Genomic DNA, 16,130 nt, shown 5'->3' on the forward strand with positions numbered 1-16,130 from the left:
TGTATTGTGCCTACATTTTGAGAATCATGGTTTCAAATGTGTCAGACATCCAATTTCTCACAAATTACCCACAAGTCCTAAAAGCCCATTCTTGACATCAAATCTAATACCTCCTTCTCTCTCCTCAGCCTTGCCAAAGCCCCCCACCTCTCTCATTGTGACCGAGACCACAGCCACCAGTGTAACTCTTACCTGGGACTCTGGAAACCCTGAACCCGTCTCCTACTACATGATCCAGTACAGAGCCAAGTCCTCAGACAACGGCTTCCAGGAAGTGGAAGGTGTGGCAACAACCCGATACAGCATTGGTGGACTCAGCCCCTACTCTGAGTATGAGTTTCGTGTCATGGCTGTCAACAACATTGGCCGCGGGCCGCCCAGCGACCCCGTGGAAACACGCACTGGTGAACAGGCCCCCTCCTCGCCACCCCTGCACGTGCAAGCACGCATGCTGAGTGCCAGCACGATGCTTGTACAGTGGGAACCACCAGAGGAACCCAATGGGCAAATCAGGGGCTACCGGGTCTACTACAGCTCCGACCTGACGGCTCCGCTCAGCGCCTGGCAGAAACACAACACAGATGACAGCAGTCTGACTACCATCTCAGGCCTGACTCCTGATATCACCTACAGCCTCAGGGTGCTGGGCTTCACCTCTGTAGGTGATGGGCCACCTTCTGACATCCTGCAAGTCAAAACCCAGCAGGGAGGTGAGCAGCAAGCTACTGTGTGTGGCTCTGTGTGTTAATTGATGTGTGCATGTACAGTTTCAAGTGCCTCTAATTATTCTTACCCACAGCACAGTGTCAGACAAGGTAACAGCTTAGCATAGGCATAGCTGAAGTATTTTATTTTGCCAATATTGTGTGTATTATATGCACCTACAGCGTGTGTGAAAGAGCCCTCAAGGCTATTTTTGTATCATTTTGTCTCTGCCATGCAAATGCCTTCTCATACAGTCAGTTTTGCGGAGGTGGTTATTGCTGCTGACACAGTGGAGAACATTTAGCTTCAGCAATGTGCTCTTTTTGTTCTTTTTAATTCTTCAACCTCTGTCCCCTCGCCCCTCTGTGCCCAGTCCCTGCCCAGCCGTCCAGCTTTGAGGCTGAAGCCGAGCTAGACAGCCGCATCATGCTAACATGGCTGTGGCCCGTACAGGACCCCATCACTAAGTATGAGCTGCAGTACTGGGAGGACGGTTCAGAGAACAAGGTTAGAATAACAACGTGAAGTTATAACTGATGTATGACCTAGTTTCCTCTGCTACATACCATCTCCATCCATCTATCTATCTATCTATCTATCTATCTATCTATCTCATTTACACTTTTCTCATTTACACTTTTCTCTTATTCTGCTGTGAGATTGCAGAAGTGTGCAGAATGAATCTTGCTCTTTATGATGCAATTTCTCTGAATGGGAAGCCTCGGCTTCAGCAGTGTTATTGTAGTGATGCAGTCAGCTCCCCAGCTGATGAGAAAGATTTACTGTAGTAACAGACAGCAAAGTTGTTATGTTCTGTCTCTCGGAGCTGTGACCCTTCGTTCAACTGTGCTGGACCATTGCACTAGTTGTAAACTAGAGGGCGATTTGTTTTTGGAACAAGCTGCTCTCACATTTGGCTGCATTCTCTACTTTGTATTCATGTAGGAAGGAGAGACAGCAGTCCAGGCTTTAGGATTTCATTGGGGGATTAATTTCTCCATGTCAAAACAATACAACAAGTACTACCCCTATAGCTCAGCTCATGAAAGAGGTGTGTGGCTGTCTTAATCCAGTGGCATCTTTCTGTCTTATATGAAACCCTTTCAGATACATGTGTCCTTCAACCCAGCTGGCTCCTACGCTGTGGACGGTCTCAAACCTGACACGTTGTACCGTTTCTCGCTGGCAGCCCGCTCTGAGATGGGTTTGGGTGTCTACACTCAGCCCATCGAGGCTCGCACCGCCCAGTCCAGTAAGTCCACAATTTTCCTCTCTTGTCTCTTCTCCTTGTTGTCCACTAACCAGTGATTTTGTAGAGCAACAGTCACCCACAGCCGGCTGAAGCAGGTTTAAGTTTAGGCAGGGCATTTTCCCAAAGCTTATATCAGACAGCGTTGGCAACTTGAATGTCAAGTCAATTTGAGCACAACATAAAATGCTGACAGTGCAGCCAACCCGGCCAGCCTCACGCTTCCACCACCTCCCCTCTGTCACCAACACTAACCCTCCTGTCCGTCTGTGTGAGGGCAGGCCCTGTGTTCAGTGTCAAAGGTACGTTTAATGTGTCTTGTTCCCACATTTGCGAGCTGTGCTGTGTTTTTTCGTCTTATATCACTATGTGCTTTTACAGTGCGAGCACTCAAAATGTCACTCTCTGCCAGCTGACTGCTGTTGTTTTTGCTGTGGTGGCAAAATAATTGTGCCACCTCACCCAGGAGGTTTGTGTGCTTTGCACAAATTCAGTACAGAGCTTCGTCTTATTAAAAACAAAAGTTTCACATGAATATTGTAACTTCTTTTAATATTTACCTTCGTTATACTGTGTCTATGTTATGAATAAAAATTTAACTGGAAAAATGCAACTCCTGAAACTGACGTGACGTGATCCACTCAAGAGAAAACTGTTGGAACTACTCATTCACTCGCAGTTGTTCAGAGGTGTTACAGAGTGACGCTTCTTCCCTCACAGACCATCTTTAAGTACAAACACCAGCTTGCAGAGAGCATATGAACCTGAAAACAGACATGTTTAATTTTGGCCTGCCATCAAGTTGCTCATGGAATTAACGTTAATTAGTAACAGCTGATTTGTGCGCACTCGCACCGGTGCGCACATTCACACACTCTAATTTTCACTGGCATATGTTGCAAAATGCTGCACTGTAGGGCCCTGCAACACTAACAGGCTGTGATTGACAAAACACAGAAGAACAGAAACAGGAAGGATCTGATTTTAGCTGCTTTATTTTTGCAAATGCCTGTCCTTTTAGTACATTACTTAACAATCGCAACTTCAAACCCTAATCTTGTAGTCTGTAGAAGGTTTTTGAATACTGAAATTATATTGGTACATTTAAAGTAGATGACTTTTAAATGCTTCAAGGAAATTCCAAATAACATCAGATAAACAGTAATGCTCCACATTGAAATTTCCGTCCAGTCAGTAGTACATGCACAAAATATTCCTAATTTTGACCTTAGTCTTTACATGGCTAAGAAAAATGAATATTCCACTACTATTCCTGTTTACATGCAGCTGTGCATATGCTGGTTAACGTGTCCAAACATGTAGTTTATAACATTGAACTATAGAAAATTGGAACGCCGTCAGTCACTTGTGCCGTTTTGCTTCTTTCTGAATCAAAAAAGGATTTTTTCAAAGCTTTGGTGGCGGACATGTTGGCTTGTGTAAACACAGCCTCCATCTTTCATTTGTTCAGCCACCTTCTTGGAAATCTTGCCTTCGCAATCTTTGAGCATATCAAAAAGACCTGTTTAAAGCCAAGTCTTTCTAATCATTTAAAAGTAGGTGTGTTTCTCCTTCAGCCCAGAAATGTGGGTTTGTTTTTTTTTAGGGTGGAGCATCTCTACTCCAGCCTTGCAAAATGTTGGTTGTTTACAACACATCCATGGTAATAGGAAAGAGGCTGTGAGTCGCCAACTGCGATAACCCCAGTCAAGATGCTTAGTCAGAATGTGTGTACACATTGCGAAAGAATGCTCCCAAAATCTGAATAATACCAGCATATCCCTAATGTCTTAATCTGAAAATGTTACATTCAGCTAAAGGGCTAATTCAGAATATCCAAACGGAATATGCTGACATGACCCGTATTAAATTCAGAATATTTGTGTACATGTAAACATAATCACTGTGGCTGCTACCTTGGAATAGAAAAGAATACAATAGACCAGGCAAAAGGTACCGATATCTCTTTTTGAAATCTTTACCCATTAGGCCAGACAAAATCACTGAAAAGGTAACACCTCTGACAACCACCGAGTTATGTAACTGTCACTTGAGATCGCGAGTGGGGATGACTCTCTGTCCTTGGGCCGCCTAACAGCAGGAGTCACAAGGACACAGAATTTGGAGAGCAGAATTTGGATTTCATGCGGATGGTGTGCATGAAATAAGCAGCAGCCTTGGGATGGTTTTGAGGCAAACAGGCAGTGGGGAAGTGTGACATTTTCTAGTGCTGCATTTAAATGGTTAGTATCATTTTTTTAAGATTCAGAGCAATGAACATAACTGAGCTGTATTCACCTTTTTGCTGTTTGTATATGATGAAACACTACAACTCTGCTACTCAGTCAAGTAGTTGACAGTCTGTAAAAGTTGTTGCCTTAAAGGGAACAGAAAATTATTTAAGTAAAAGCGGTTAAGATAAGTGAAACTCATTAGGTCAAGGTGCAATTCATAATCAGATTTTAAACAAAGCCAGACTAAAGACAGCAGTAGAGCAGGTTATTATTTGTATTATATTCTGGGAGAGGTTGATAGAAGTATTTTATCTTCTTATTCAATAATTTTATCTCTATTTTAGGCCATCTCTTTGTCTTTTGTCTCAGTTTTGCCTCTGAGGTCTGTGTATTTCCCGTGGTGCTGTCCTCCCCTGATCCAGACTTGACTTTGATCTATCAGATTTTTCATCAGGACCTCAATATCACAATCTATTCTGCAAATCATAAAACATTATTTTTGATTCTGTCTGTCACCTTTTTGTAACACACATGGTGTCGTCAGGTCTTTGTAGTTTCCTGTCCACTCTCTCGTGGATAAGGGACCACCTGCGTAGACTCAGTTCTTTTCTGTTAAGCTCCAGTGTTTTTTTGGAAAGGTGGAATTTCATGTTCTGGCATTAGTTTATTTGATTCATATTTGAGCTAACTGTTCATTGCTCTGATTATTAAAAAAGGAATTTCATAGGCATGCTTTGTGAGAACACCTTTGTTTGAATTTTCTTTTACTTGGTTCATTTTATTCTCTTTTGAAGAGGTCTTTTTTTGGTAGAGTTCAATAAGTTTGTGATTGAGTTAGATGCATGAAATATATGAATGCTATTGTGTTTGTTTTCTGTGTTTTTTTCCCCCCTGTTTTAAAATAGTTTATTGGTTTTCTGTGTTTTTACCTCTGGACTTGAGAGTTTAAATGTATTTTATACTGTGGCTGCTGTAAACAATCTTATTCATTGCAGTAATCTTATTATTCCAGACCAACTCTATATAGACACGTTATGCTACTACTGCTACTGCTGCTTTTTGTGTTTCTGCACACACTGGGACATGCCAGAGTTTGTAATTATCAAACATTGCAGGGTGAGGTGGACAGACTATAATTGAATCTGGCATTTCGATAGACATTAATTAAGAAAATCACCTGCCCTGTCGTAGTTTTAGGACCAAAACCATACAACATTGCTGGTTCAATTACAGTCATACTAATCCGAAGTGTTAATGACAGAGCAGCATGTTGTTGTAGTAAATCTTAAACATTTAGGAATTTGTCCCATCTGATAATCCTAACAGTATTGTTTTCCACTGCGGTGTCTACAAACCAGATGTTGACAATAGCTGGAACGTTCATGACTATTATTGATTATAAAATGGTTGCTTCATGTATGACTTCAGAGACAGCCCAGTGTATCTCAGCTGCAGCACTGAGCAGGGTCTGACAAACACCGTTGTGAAGCCCAGAGCTTCTGCATCAATGTGTGAACACCAGTCAACACTGTCAAGCACTTGTTCACACGCTGGCACATCCACGGCCAGTTTATTGCTCCCTCTGCATACTGCGGGAGACAGCGGCAGAGGGCAGTTAGGGACAAATTACGTCTTTATAAAAACATAGCCTTGTAAAATTTTGGCACATTTTACATTCGGTTCAGCCTACCCTGTAGTTTCATGGCCTCTCGCATAAGTGCGGTGCCAAACACAGCTTCAGCAGTAGCCTGGTAATGTGTTTTCGCAGCCAATCTCTCAGTCTGGAGGCAGCATCCTGTTTAGTATGGAAGCTTTTTGTATTCAGTATAGAAAGTGAAAATGTGATATTCTAAAGTGGAGTGTAATAAATGTATCACCTACAGTATGAGTGCAAATGAATAGTGAATCTTACCAGCTCAGAAAGTGACTCAAAACAGAGTCATTGCAAGGAAGGACATATACAAAACATGGACCTTGATATTATGCACTTAAGATAGAATCAGTATCTGAAAAAATAATTACTTAGACACAGCTTTGTCCACTTTTTGCATGTACCATATTACATTAAAACCCAGCTTTGTCTCCGTATATGGGCAATACATAGACATAAACATTAGGATCATACATAAACATTACTTTTCACTGAAAAGACTAATGCCACTTTCCAGTTTTCATTTTCCAAGCTTAATGTGTCATACCCGGCTCTATTTAGGCTTTTATTTAAAAATGCATATCCAGTGCAATAGAAAAAACAAAAATCTGCTCAACAGAGAAAAGTGTCAGATGAGCAGGAGAATTATACAGTTTCATATGTAGCTTAATTTTATATACATACTGTGGGTGGGGAGACTCATAAATAAAACATTGACATTTTGAATATTACATTTAAATTTTCACATTAACGGCCATACAGAAAGCTTCCAGCGTTTTGCCTTATGTTTGCTTGTGTTTTAGTTTTTTTTTTGTTTGCTTGATCCGTGCCCCCGTCCATGTGGTTGTGCTCCCCTCCCCTTGCAGCCCCATCCGCCCCCCCTCAGGATGTACATCTGGTCAGCCTGAGCTCCACCAGCCTCAAGGTGAGTTGGGTGGCACCGCCCGCCGCTAGCCGCCACGGCGCCATTGTGCTCTACACAGTCAGCTACCAGGCCCTGGCTGGAGAGGACACGGAGCGGCATGAGGTGACGGGCATCGGCGCAGACGCCACCAGCTATGTGCTGGAAGGCCTGGAGAAATGGACTGAGTATCAGGTGTGGGTGAGGGCACACACTGATGTGGGCCCGGGCCCTGAGAGTGCCCCAGTGAGGATGAGAACCAAAGAGGATGGTAGGTTGACACTTCCCCTTAAAGCAGAGTGCTCTTTTGCTTGGGGCTGCCTGTCACTGTTCCCTCCACTCTCTTCAACTTCTACTGCACATTTCTCTAAGTCCTGTTGATCAATTTTGAGTTAATGAGGCGATAGTGGTAGCAGAGGGGGGTCACCTTCTCTCTTTTCCCCTCTCTGGAGCTTCCTTCCTATAGCTTTGACACTTTACATCTTTGGCAGGTTAAGGCTCATCACCCCCGGGCTTCGGCTCTGCACCACTTTCCTCTGCTTCACTGTTTAAATGCCTTCTTGTTTTCTTTCTTCTGTTCTGTGGAATAGAATTGGAGCAGAACTCCCCCTCTTCGTTCTATCGCACTTGCCTCTTTTTCTCACTCATTCCTCGTTTTGTTTGCAGTGTGATAGAGAGCGGCTGCTCCTAAGAGAGAGTCGTCTATAATTAATGTGTTTGAAGTTTGCCGCAACACAGCTAATTTCATCCTGAAATTAAGGGCATTACAGACATCGCTAGACCACAGGGTGTCCCGCATAGGGTGTTTTGGGGACACGCTAGACATAGAAGGTCTAAAGTTGAGATGATTTTGATTCATGGCCGAATCTAATATCGCTTCCTTCTACAGAGCACCCAAGACTATAAAAAAAAAAAAACCCTCAGGAGTCATTATTTTGATAGTTTTTGGCTCCTCGTTGCAAAAGACAGCGAAGCGAGGAAAATCACCGACTCAGCCTATTTTGTCTCTTTCCTCCCTCCCATGGGTGTGTCCAAATAGGTGGCACAGGGTGGCACCCCACCCACCCTGAAATATGATTCTTCCCCCTAACACCACTGGGCTAGATTACAGCCAGTCTGGAAATGCCCAACACCATTGGATCAGAGTGCTTTCAATTGCTGCCTAATCTGCTGCCAGAGAACACACACGCGCGCGCGCGCGCGCACGCACACACACACACACACACACACACACACACACACACACACTTACACGTACACATATACCTATACCTATATGTACATGTACACGTACACATATATGTACACGTACACACATATACGACTACACATACACATACACATTAACCTACACAAACACACATGCGTGCGCACACATATATACTCATGCACTGCTCTGCTATGTCTGTACTGCAAATAAAGCAAGTTAAAAGAGTAATTGATGCTCATGTGATGTTTTTTATTTAGTAGAACAAAATGATTTTCAGGCTCTTGTACAGCATCACTTTTCATGTGATACCACCTGTATCAGAGCACCGGGCCTGAAAATCACACCCAATGTTTTATAAGCCAATTTTCAATGAATTTTCTGATTTCCCATGGGCCCCACCCCCCTGATGGGTTCGTGGTCCCCCCCCCCCCTCCCTGTGCCACCTCCTTTAAAAACCCTGGGATGGCCCCTGTTCTCTCCCTCTCTATCTCACTGTCGCCTTCTTTCTATCTTACCTTCCCTCTCTCCTTCCCCCTTTTTTTTCTGCTCACCAGTGCCAGGAGCACCCCCCAGGAAGCTGGAGGTTGAGGCCATAAACTCGACAGCAATCCGGGTAACCTGGAAGCCGCCCCTGCAGGGGAAGCAGCACGGCCAAATCCGAGGCTACCAAGTCATCTTTTCTCGGCTTGAGAACGGCGAACCTCGAGGCCAACCTAACATCATGGACGTTGCTTTGCCAGAGGCACAGGTACTGGATGATCTCTTACTCTTGTCCAGTCTTTCTCTGTCTTTTCTTTCACTGTCTGTAACAGCTTTATGTTAATTTTCCAATCTTTTCATTCTCCACTGCTCCCATATACCCTTCCATTCTCTGAGTTCACACTTCTTCCCCACAACATGTGACACACATGGGATTTTCATTCTATCGGCTGCAGCCCTCCCTTTTTTCTCATCGTTCTTCACATGTGACATTTGACTCTAAATTGGTACCCTGCTCCCACAGCTTTGGATTAGCAGTCGTAACAAGATCCATTCTAATTCTACAGTAATAGCTATTAAATATTTTATATGTGTTACATCAGGATGGGGCTTAGTGGAATCAATGCACCTCTCTTTGCGGGTTTTAGCAGCAATACATATGCACTGCCTTGTTACCATGTTTATAAATTAGAGTTATTTTCCTGACGCCGCCCTTTACACATTAATGCAGGCTGCTCTGAATCGCCCAAAGCTATGTGACACCATGAGATGGATGAGAGATTGTAATCCTTAAGAGGGATTCAGAGATTCATGAATATCTTAAAACCAAAAACCCCACTCTCACTTTTTCCCTCTCTTTGGGAGAGGGGAGACCAGCTTAAGAGCCTCCTTCTGATTGTTTGCCGGGAGTAACATTTGCGCGAACACGCATTCACTCGCACCCCCGATGGCCTCACACAAAAACATCTAATTTGAACAAGTAAGCGCTCCCTGGCCGCAGGGACACTGCAAAAAAAAAAATCTGAACAGCCTTGCATGTGTCTCTGAGCAGTGTTTGCCGATAAATGCTTTGCAGAGGCATTTAGGGAGACCAACAGGTTGCTGGTTCAGTTCCCAGAGAGTGCACACTGCTGTGCCCTTGAGTAGAGCTATTAACCCTCATTTGCTTTGGCAAACACCCCGCTGTCTTAAGTCTTATCATCACGGAGACGAAGCACTGTCAATGTCACCTTCGAATGACGTGTCAGATGTGCTACATCCCAAGTGACGCTAAGTAGAAGCTTGTGGATCCCAGTTGTGTAACCGGGCATTCAGTGATAAATACATAATGAGTATTTTTTTTGTGTGGTTGTGAAGCTACTCAAGTGGCCCATCTCACATGGGACTATGTAGCATGAAATTAACATTAAGGGAATTTTGGCCGGATAGAGCTGAGAATTACTGTGTGAGTGAGGCTCTTGCTTACATCACCCGTGTCTCTACACCTGGCAAAATGGTCTAGCCTCAACTCCCAAACACAGTCTAACACCTTTGTTTTACTGCAGTATTTTCTGGCAGCTGCTGCTCACAGTTCATTGTTATCTGACTGTGTACTAAAGGTGCCTGACAGCCAGGACAGCATCATTTGGTCTGAAAGAAACAAAAACATGGTGGCTGCTTGTCTTCCTGGAAGTGTTTTGGACAGGTTTAGCGTGACTTTGTTCTGCTTTATGAAAACTGAACTGAACATGACCCTACTTGTTGTGCAAACAATACTCCCCGCCATGTCTCATTTGTGCCAGGTTCACACAATAAACACTAAGACTCACTGCAATTTGGCGCTCAGGATAGCTCTCATGTTCCAGTTCAGTGTCCAGGACACCTCTGAAACTCACCGTCCCCGTCCTGGCAGAAACCTGAATTTCTCCTCCCTCCTCCTACAGTATGTTTTTTTTCTTCTCCTTCCCTCCAACTCCCCTCCCTTTCCCTCGTGTCCTCCTTTTGCACCCTTCCTGCCTGAGAAGCCCATTGAGTAATTACCAGAGGCTTGCGTGCAGGTTGGTTACCCTTGATTGAGTCATCTCAACAGATTGTTTTCTATGAGATGGCGCCGAGTAGCCAACCTGCAAGGACCTGCCCAGACGTCATTAAAGACCACACAGTCAGCCGACGCTCCCTTGTCCATGTTCACCCAACTGGTTTTAGAACAATCCCTCCTTTTCTTACACATCTTCCATTCACGCACCCCAACAACAAGTGGAAAAAAACAACAGAGATAACATGAGCAGACATGCTCACTGTGAGATCAACCTTGCAGTAGGCGTTCCAGCTGGCTGAGAAGAGTTCATGACTCATCCTAGACTCATGCAAATCCCACAAACGCACACCTGTAATTGATGATGAATAACAGGAAAAAACAATTTTGTTCTATCTTGGCACATCCTATAGTGTTTCTCTCAAGAATTTGCCTAATGTGTTGTGAAATCGGTTCCATAACCACCCTTTCACCTGCATTGAATGCACAGTGAGCCTGCCAGGAGCAGAAAAAAACCCTCACACCATAGCACCTCACCTTAGGCTTCAATCACAAATCTTAGCAGACTGATTGGATTGCAGATTCTGTCAGAATTGCTATAACCTCTCCCCTTGTCTTTGTCTCTCTGTTTCTGGTTCCTTCGCTCCTCTTCACCCTCTCTCAGGGTTAGCTGAAACGCTGGGAGGAGAGCTAGGAGAGCTTGCCTGTGCGGGGGCGGTTTAAGCGCCTCTTTTCTTTTCAAGCAGGAGCCCACACAGCGCCCTCATTTCCCTGCTAAATTTAAACCAGAGGCCATGTTAACAGTGTGATGTTATCGACCCCTTTCCAACCATGCATCTATTGGTAAAGTGGCCTGAACCTGAGTGGGCAACTCCACACCACGTAGCCTGCTCCATCTCTGTGCACTCACAGCAACCTCTAGGCTCGTATGTTTCGTAAAGCCATCTATAAAAGTTGTCAAAAAAATAGCTTGATAGACTTTGAAGCCATTAGCCACTGTCTGTGCTTCTATACATTTTCTGCACAAGTCTTCCTTTCTGCACAAGTTTGCCTTTATTCAGCACTACTTTTCCAGGTTCATTTTGTTTGACCACTCATGCGTTTTTGTGGTGTGTGTGTGTGTGTCTGTGTGTGTGTCTGTGTCTGTGTCTGTGTCTGTGTCTGTGTGATTGTGTGTGGGAGCAAGCGAGTGGCAATGCTTCACTGCGTCTGCGGCCTTCACTGCCTCAGATTGGAGTTGAATGTGAATCGGAAAAAAAAGAGAAAAGAAGCACCTCAGCCCGTTTCACTCCATCAATCATGACAGCTCCTTCTCTTCCACATCAGTCGTTCCCCCCTCGTTCCCATTTTTATAGCCACACATCTCAGCCCATGTCATCACATTTGCATTCACCCGCCTGCAAATTATACCGCTCCGTTTCCACAAACGACGCTTATCAGCAATGATGTGTTTTCAGCTTGCGTTGGCATTCGAAATATAAATGGGGGATAATTTATAATTCTCCCATGGATTTAAGCAGAAAGCAAAAGCAGTTGCGATAGAAAGGGATTAAGCCCAAGATGAGATAGGAACTCTTGCGAACCTTAATGTGTTCGCTGCTCTATTGACATACTGAGTGTAGTCAACGGTAAACAAATTAAGCAATTAGGCACGTCGCAAACTGTTATTCATGGAGTTAAGTAGCAGCTGTTCTTAAATGGCACTCTTTAGTGCCCCGCTATGTCAGGGGAGCATGAGGCAGCAGTTTTTGATGGAAACGTCTCGACCAGTTGCAACTGGGACCATAAAGAGGCCTTGCTTATGCTTCAGTTAGCGGGTTGTTGATGAACACCCATCCACAGGGAGGAGGGCGGAGAACTTGGGTCTTTTGTCTTTTCATATGCCAACAGCCAATGGGGGATGATGAACACGTCTCTCCATTGCACAATATATCAGCAGTGTGTGAGGCTCACTCCCTTTGTTAAAGTCTGGAGTGGCCGGAACAGAAGATGGGCAAGCAGTAAGGCGACACTGCAGGATTTTGTCTAAGAAGGCATGTGTCTGGTGTATAAAATTTATGGTCTTCTTCTTAAAGGGCTAGTACACCTAAATTACAAAAATACATCTCAGTTACCTCTGATGTTATCTAAATGGTAGTTAAAAACAATAAATTGGGTTTTATTTGCTCAGATTTTGAGATATTACTCTGCCTTCAGGGCTGATCACTTTGATGAAAAAAATCAAATTTCTGCTTACGGATATTGCAATCCCAGGCCTGAAATGGTGGTCTGCATTAATCAAAGCACAGGCATAATCACTCACAAGCTTATTTGTACATGAAAAATTCTGATATATTGATGCAGTTGCCTGTGAAGCTGCAACGATTAGTTATTCAATTAAGCAATAAACAGAAAATTAATTTGCAATTATTTTGATCATCAAATAATCATTTTAGTCTCTCTCTCTCTCTTTTTTTTTAAAGTAACATATCCTGACTTTATGCTTTGAATTTTTGGCAAACCATTTGAATACGTCACCTCGGGCTCTGGTATCTTACACAGAGGATTTTTACTTAAGTGCAAATAATAGGAAGATTAATCAAAAATGAAAATACATTTTAGTTGCAGCTTGTTGTTTAGGGCCTCTGAGGGTCCTCTTCTTTTTAAACCTTTCAGCTGCAGAAAAGTCAACTTACAAATTAAGGTAACCAATATTCCATGGAAAAATTAAGCTAATTTAGCATTTTAAGGGATTCTACTTTGTTGACATTAACAACATTACTCAATTATTTTATAAAAATATATATATATCATGACATTTAAAGGCAGCTTTGTATTTTTTTTTACCACAGCTGCAAAATTGTACAAGCATGGTAATAATGACAAAGGTCTGACACTCTGATCTGACAATGTTTTGATATTGCAGTTAGGACTCTTAATGTTGTCTCGCATTAACCCTCTGAGACCCACATAGACGTAGTTTTGTCTTTTTTTTGGGAGGGGGGACAGTGGATCTTTAGAGAGAGACAGCAGGTCAGCAATATGTGTCACAAAAATGTGGTCTACATCATCTGAAAGATTAATTTGATTTAATTTTTTTAAAGGTTTAGAGTGTATAGGGGCGTAGAACATTATGGTGAAAGTATATGATGGCCATTCTCTTGCTCAATTATGTCTCAGAAGTTCTTGCAACAATTTTTGTGTTAGTACCATTCGTTACACAGATGTGGTGCTAAATTTAAGAATTATTTTACCTCTCAAGAATCAATAAAAAATGGTCAAAAATCCCTCTCAAATATCAAATTAAAACACCAAGACCTTGTGAATTGACACAGAAAATTCCATGCTGTGATTTGGTATCTAAAACTTCTGACATTTGGAGATTTCTGTGAGAATTGCATGTTTCCACGATTGGATGGCAAGCACCTCTTCCCTGGAAACTGCTCAGAAACCTCCGTATTGTTAATTTACCTATGAAAGTTATCAATCGTCTGAATGCCCGGAGTCTCTAGTTTGTGGTTGGGCGCTATATGTAAGAACGTGGCCAAAACGGTTATTGCACTCAAATTCAAAATACTGCCGCAAGTCGTGTCCGCCCCCCCTCCCCTACAGATTCAAGGTTGCTGGACAGCGGCACGCTGGAGACTGATTTGTTTGCCCACAGGTGGCTGCTGTGGCAGGGCTGCGTCGCCGCGTCCTTGATCTTCGGTTTTCCAGCGGATGGTTTGAGCAAGTCCGGCTTCTCTGCTGCTAACGATGCTGCCGGGATACAGCTGAGGAGGAGCCGGCTGCTAATGCTATGTACCGGGACACTGCTAATGCTGCTTGCCGTGCTGCTGTAGCTCAGTCGTAACTGTAACTGATGCTGAGACTCTACTGACTGCGTGACTGGTAGACGGCGGTGGGTGGCGCAACAGGCCAAAACACAAATTCAAAACATAAACATGATTTGCGGACCGTAAAAATTTTTTTTAAATGCGAATATTCTGGCTGTACTATTGTTGTCGGTGAGATCAGTATGTTATATGAACATTATTCCTTAGTCTCTGTGACATATTAGGATGATTTTACGACTATTTGCTTTAGATTTCTTACATATAGCTCCTTTAAGTCTCATGAGGCTTTGGTTATCCTATATGTCACTGGAGGTCATTTTATACAGTGATGTCTGTTTCAAAGAAATGGTGTCACTACAATAAAATGGCTACTTTGGGGGTTAACATCATCACATATGAATAAAACTGGGCTCATTGAATCCACAAGAGTCTCAGCTTTGCAGTCATAACCAATTTATGCAATTCTAAGACTGTTTAGAGATCCCAGTATGCAGAAATATTCAAATACAGTAGGCGAAAACAAAACATTTATACTGCATGCAAACAATGCATGGGACTGATGAAAATCTCAAATATGGATTCCTCAAATCTGGACAAATAGAATCTAAACTGTCTGCACAGATTAATACTAGTAGAGGTAAAGGAGAAAATATAATATTTTTTATAATGTAGGTAAACTGAACCATTAACTAGAATTCTCGATGGTTCCTTCGCCTCCATCCCCAATGCTCTCGTGTCCTAGCATCATTGGTTGCCACTCTCTTCCATCTCTCCTAGTGTTCCCCAATCCACCAGCAGCAATTGCTGTAGTTACACACCCTAATGTTCAAACGTAATCGCTCACCACCCTCAATCACCCTGTAACCTCAGCCTCCCTGTCCATGTTCTCCATTTTGTCCCACATCATTGTCACTAGTGTCATCTCTCCTGCCCCTTGTCAGCCAGGCCACCCATCAGTGAACTCCTCTGCAGTTGCTGAACTGTGGAGCGAGTTGCTGGTAAACACCAGCAGTTGCGTTCTGCATCGATGGGGTTTGATGTCACAGGGCTAGCATAGCAGCACTGGTAATAGGATTTCACGCTCGGCACCGACGGAGCCCCGCGGCACGAAATGGGCTTTCACTTCCCCCGGGAATCACTTGGCCAAGCACAGCGAGCAAGGAGAACATTTTGAAAACATATTGAAATATAATGAATAAAAGGCCCTCCCTCCATTTCTGAAAAGAAGAAAGAGGAAATGCTTCAGAGAGTCTGCATATTTTATGCTTTATGTCCACAGTGAGATAGTTATCATACTGAATAGAGGTGTTCTGTGATTAAGGAAGAGAGAGGTTTTTATTGGATTCGTAGGCAAATGAGAAACAAGGCAGTGCATCATAAACAACAATACATTTCACAACCGTTGCTCAACTTGGCTGCACATTTGTCTTGTGCCACTCAAGGTGTCTTCATTTCTTTCTTTCTTTTTTTTTTTTACTCCCTTCACTTCCATCACACTCTCTCCCTCTGTGTGTTTTTTTTTCCTGCCACATGACTCTGTTGACACCTACATTCATCTGTCTCCGAGTGAAAAAAAGACAAGCTCTTTTTTTCCCTGTTGTGTTGTCTCTGACTCATTTCTCTCCCCATCCTGTGTCCTGTGTCTTCTCTCCCATCAGTGGAATATTGAGGAGTCCACCGAGCATGTGAGTAACCCTCATGTGTGCTGCTGGGTTGTCTTGCAGGGCAGGCTCTTCTCCCCTCTGCAATTTGGGGGTGCTGTGTGCTCATGTGTTTGGATTATGAGTCGAGCGTGTCTGTGTGTATGCGTGTGTTTATTTGTGTGTAAGTCGTGCTTGTAATCCACTCGGTGTGAATTCTCATGAAAGATC

At 43.4% G+C, this 16,130-nt stretch overlaps 1 protein-coding gene across 3 annotated transcripts in view; it reads left to right on the plus strand.

Moving 5' to 3' along the window:
* LOC126408757 (receptor-type tyrosine-protein phosphatase F) overlaps positions 1 to 16,130 on the plus strand; it is a 188,402-nt gene that overhangs the window by 118,803 nt on the left and 53,469 nt on the right. For 2 of the 3 annotated variants that reach the window (XM_050074419.1, XM_050074418.1), the window contains exons 8-13: positions 129 to 710; positions 1,079 to 1,212; positions 1,813 to 1,957; positions 6,706 to 7,011; positions 8,505 to 8,698; positions 15,918 to 15,944. In XM_050074419.1, the coding sequence (XP_049930376.1) occupies positions 129 to 710; positions 1,079 to 1,212; positions 1,813 to 1,957; positions 6,706 to 7,011; positions 8,505 to 8,698; positions 15,918 to 15,944 (1,388 nt within the window). The remainder of the gene's footprint in view (positions 1 to 128; positions 711 to 1,078; positions 1,213 to 1,812; positions 1,958 to 6,705; positions 7,012 to 8,504; positions 8,699 to 15,917; positions 15,945 to 16,130) is intronic. The other variant, XM_050074420.1, reaches the window with a different exon arrangement.

The sequence above is a fragment of the Epinephelus moara genome, chromosome 21 (genome assembly GCF_006386435.1).
Source record: "Epinephelus moara isolate mb chromosome 21, YSFRI_EMoa_1.0, whole genome shotgun sequence".
Classification (NCBI taxonomy): Eukaryota; Metazoa; Chordata; class Actinopteri; order Perciformes; family Serranidae; genus Epinephelus; species Epinephelus moara.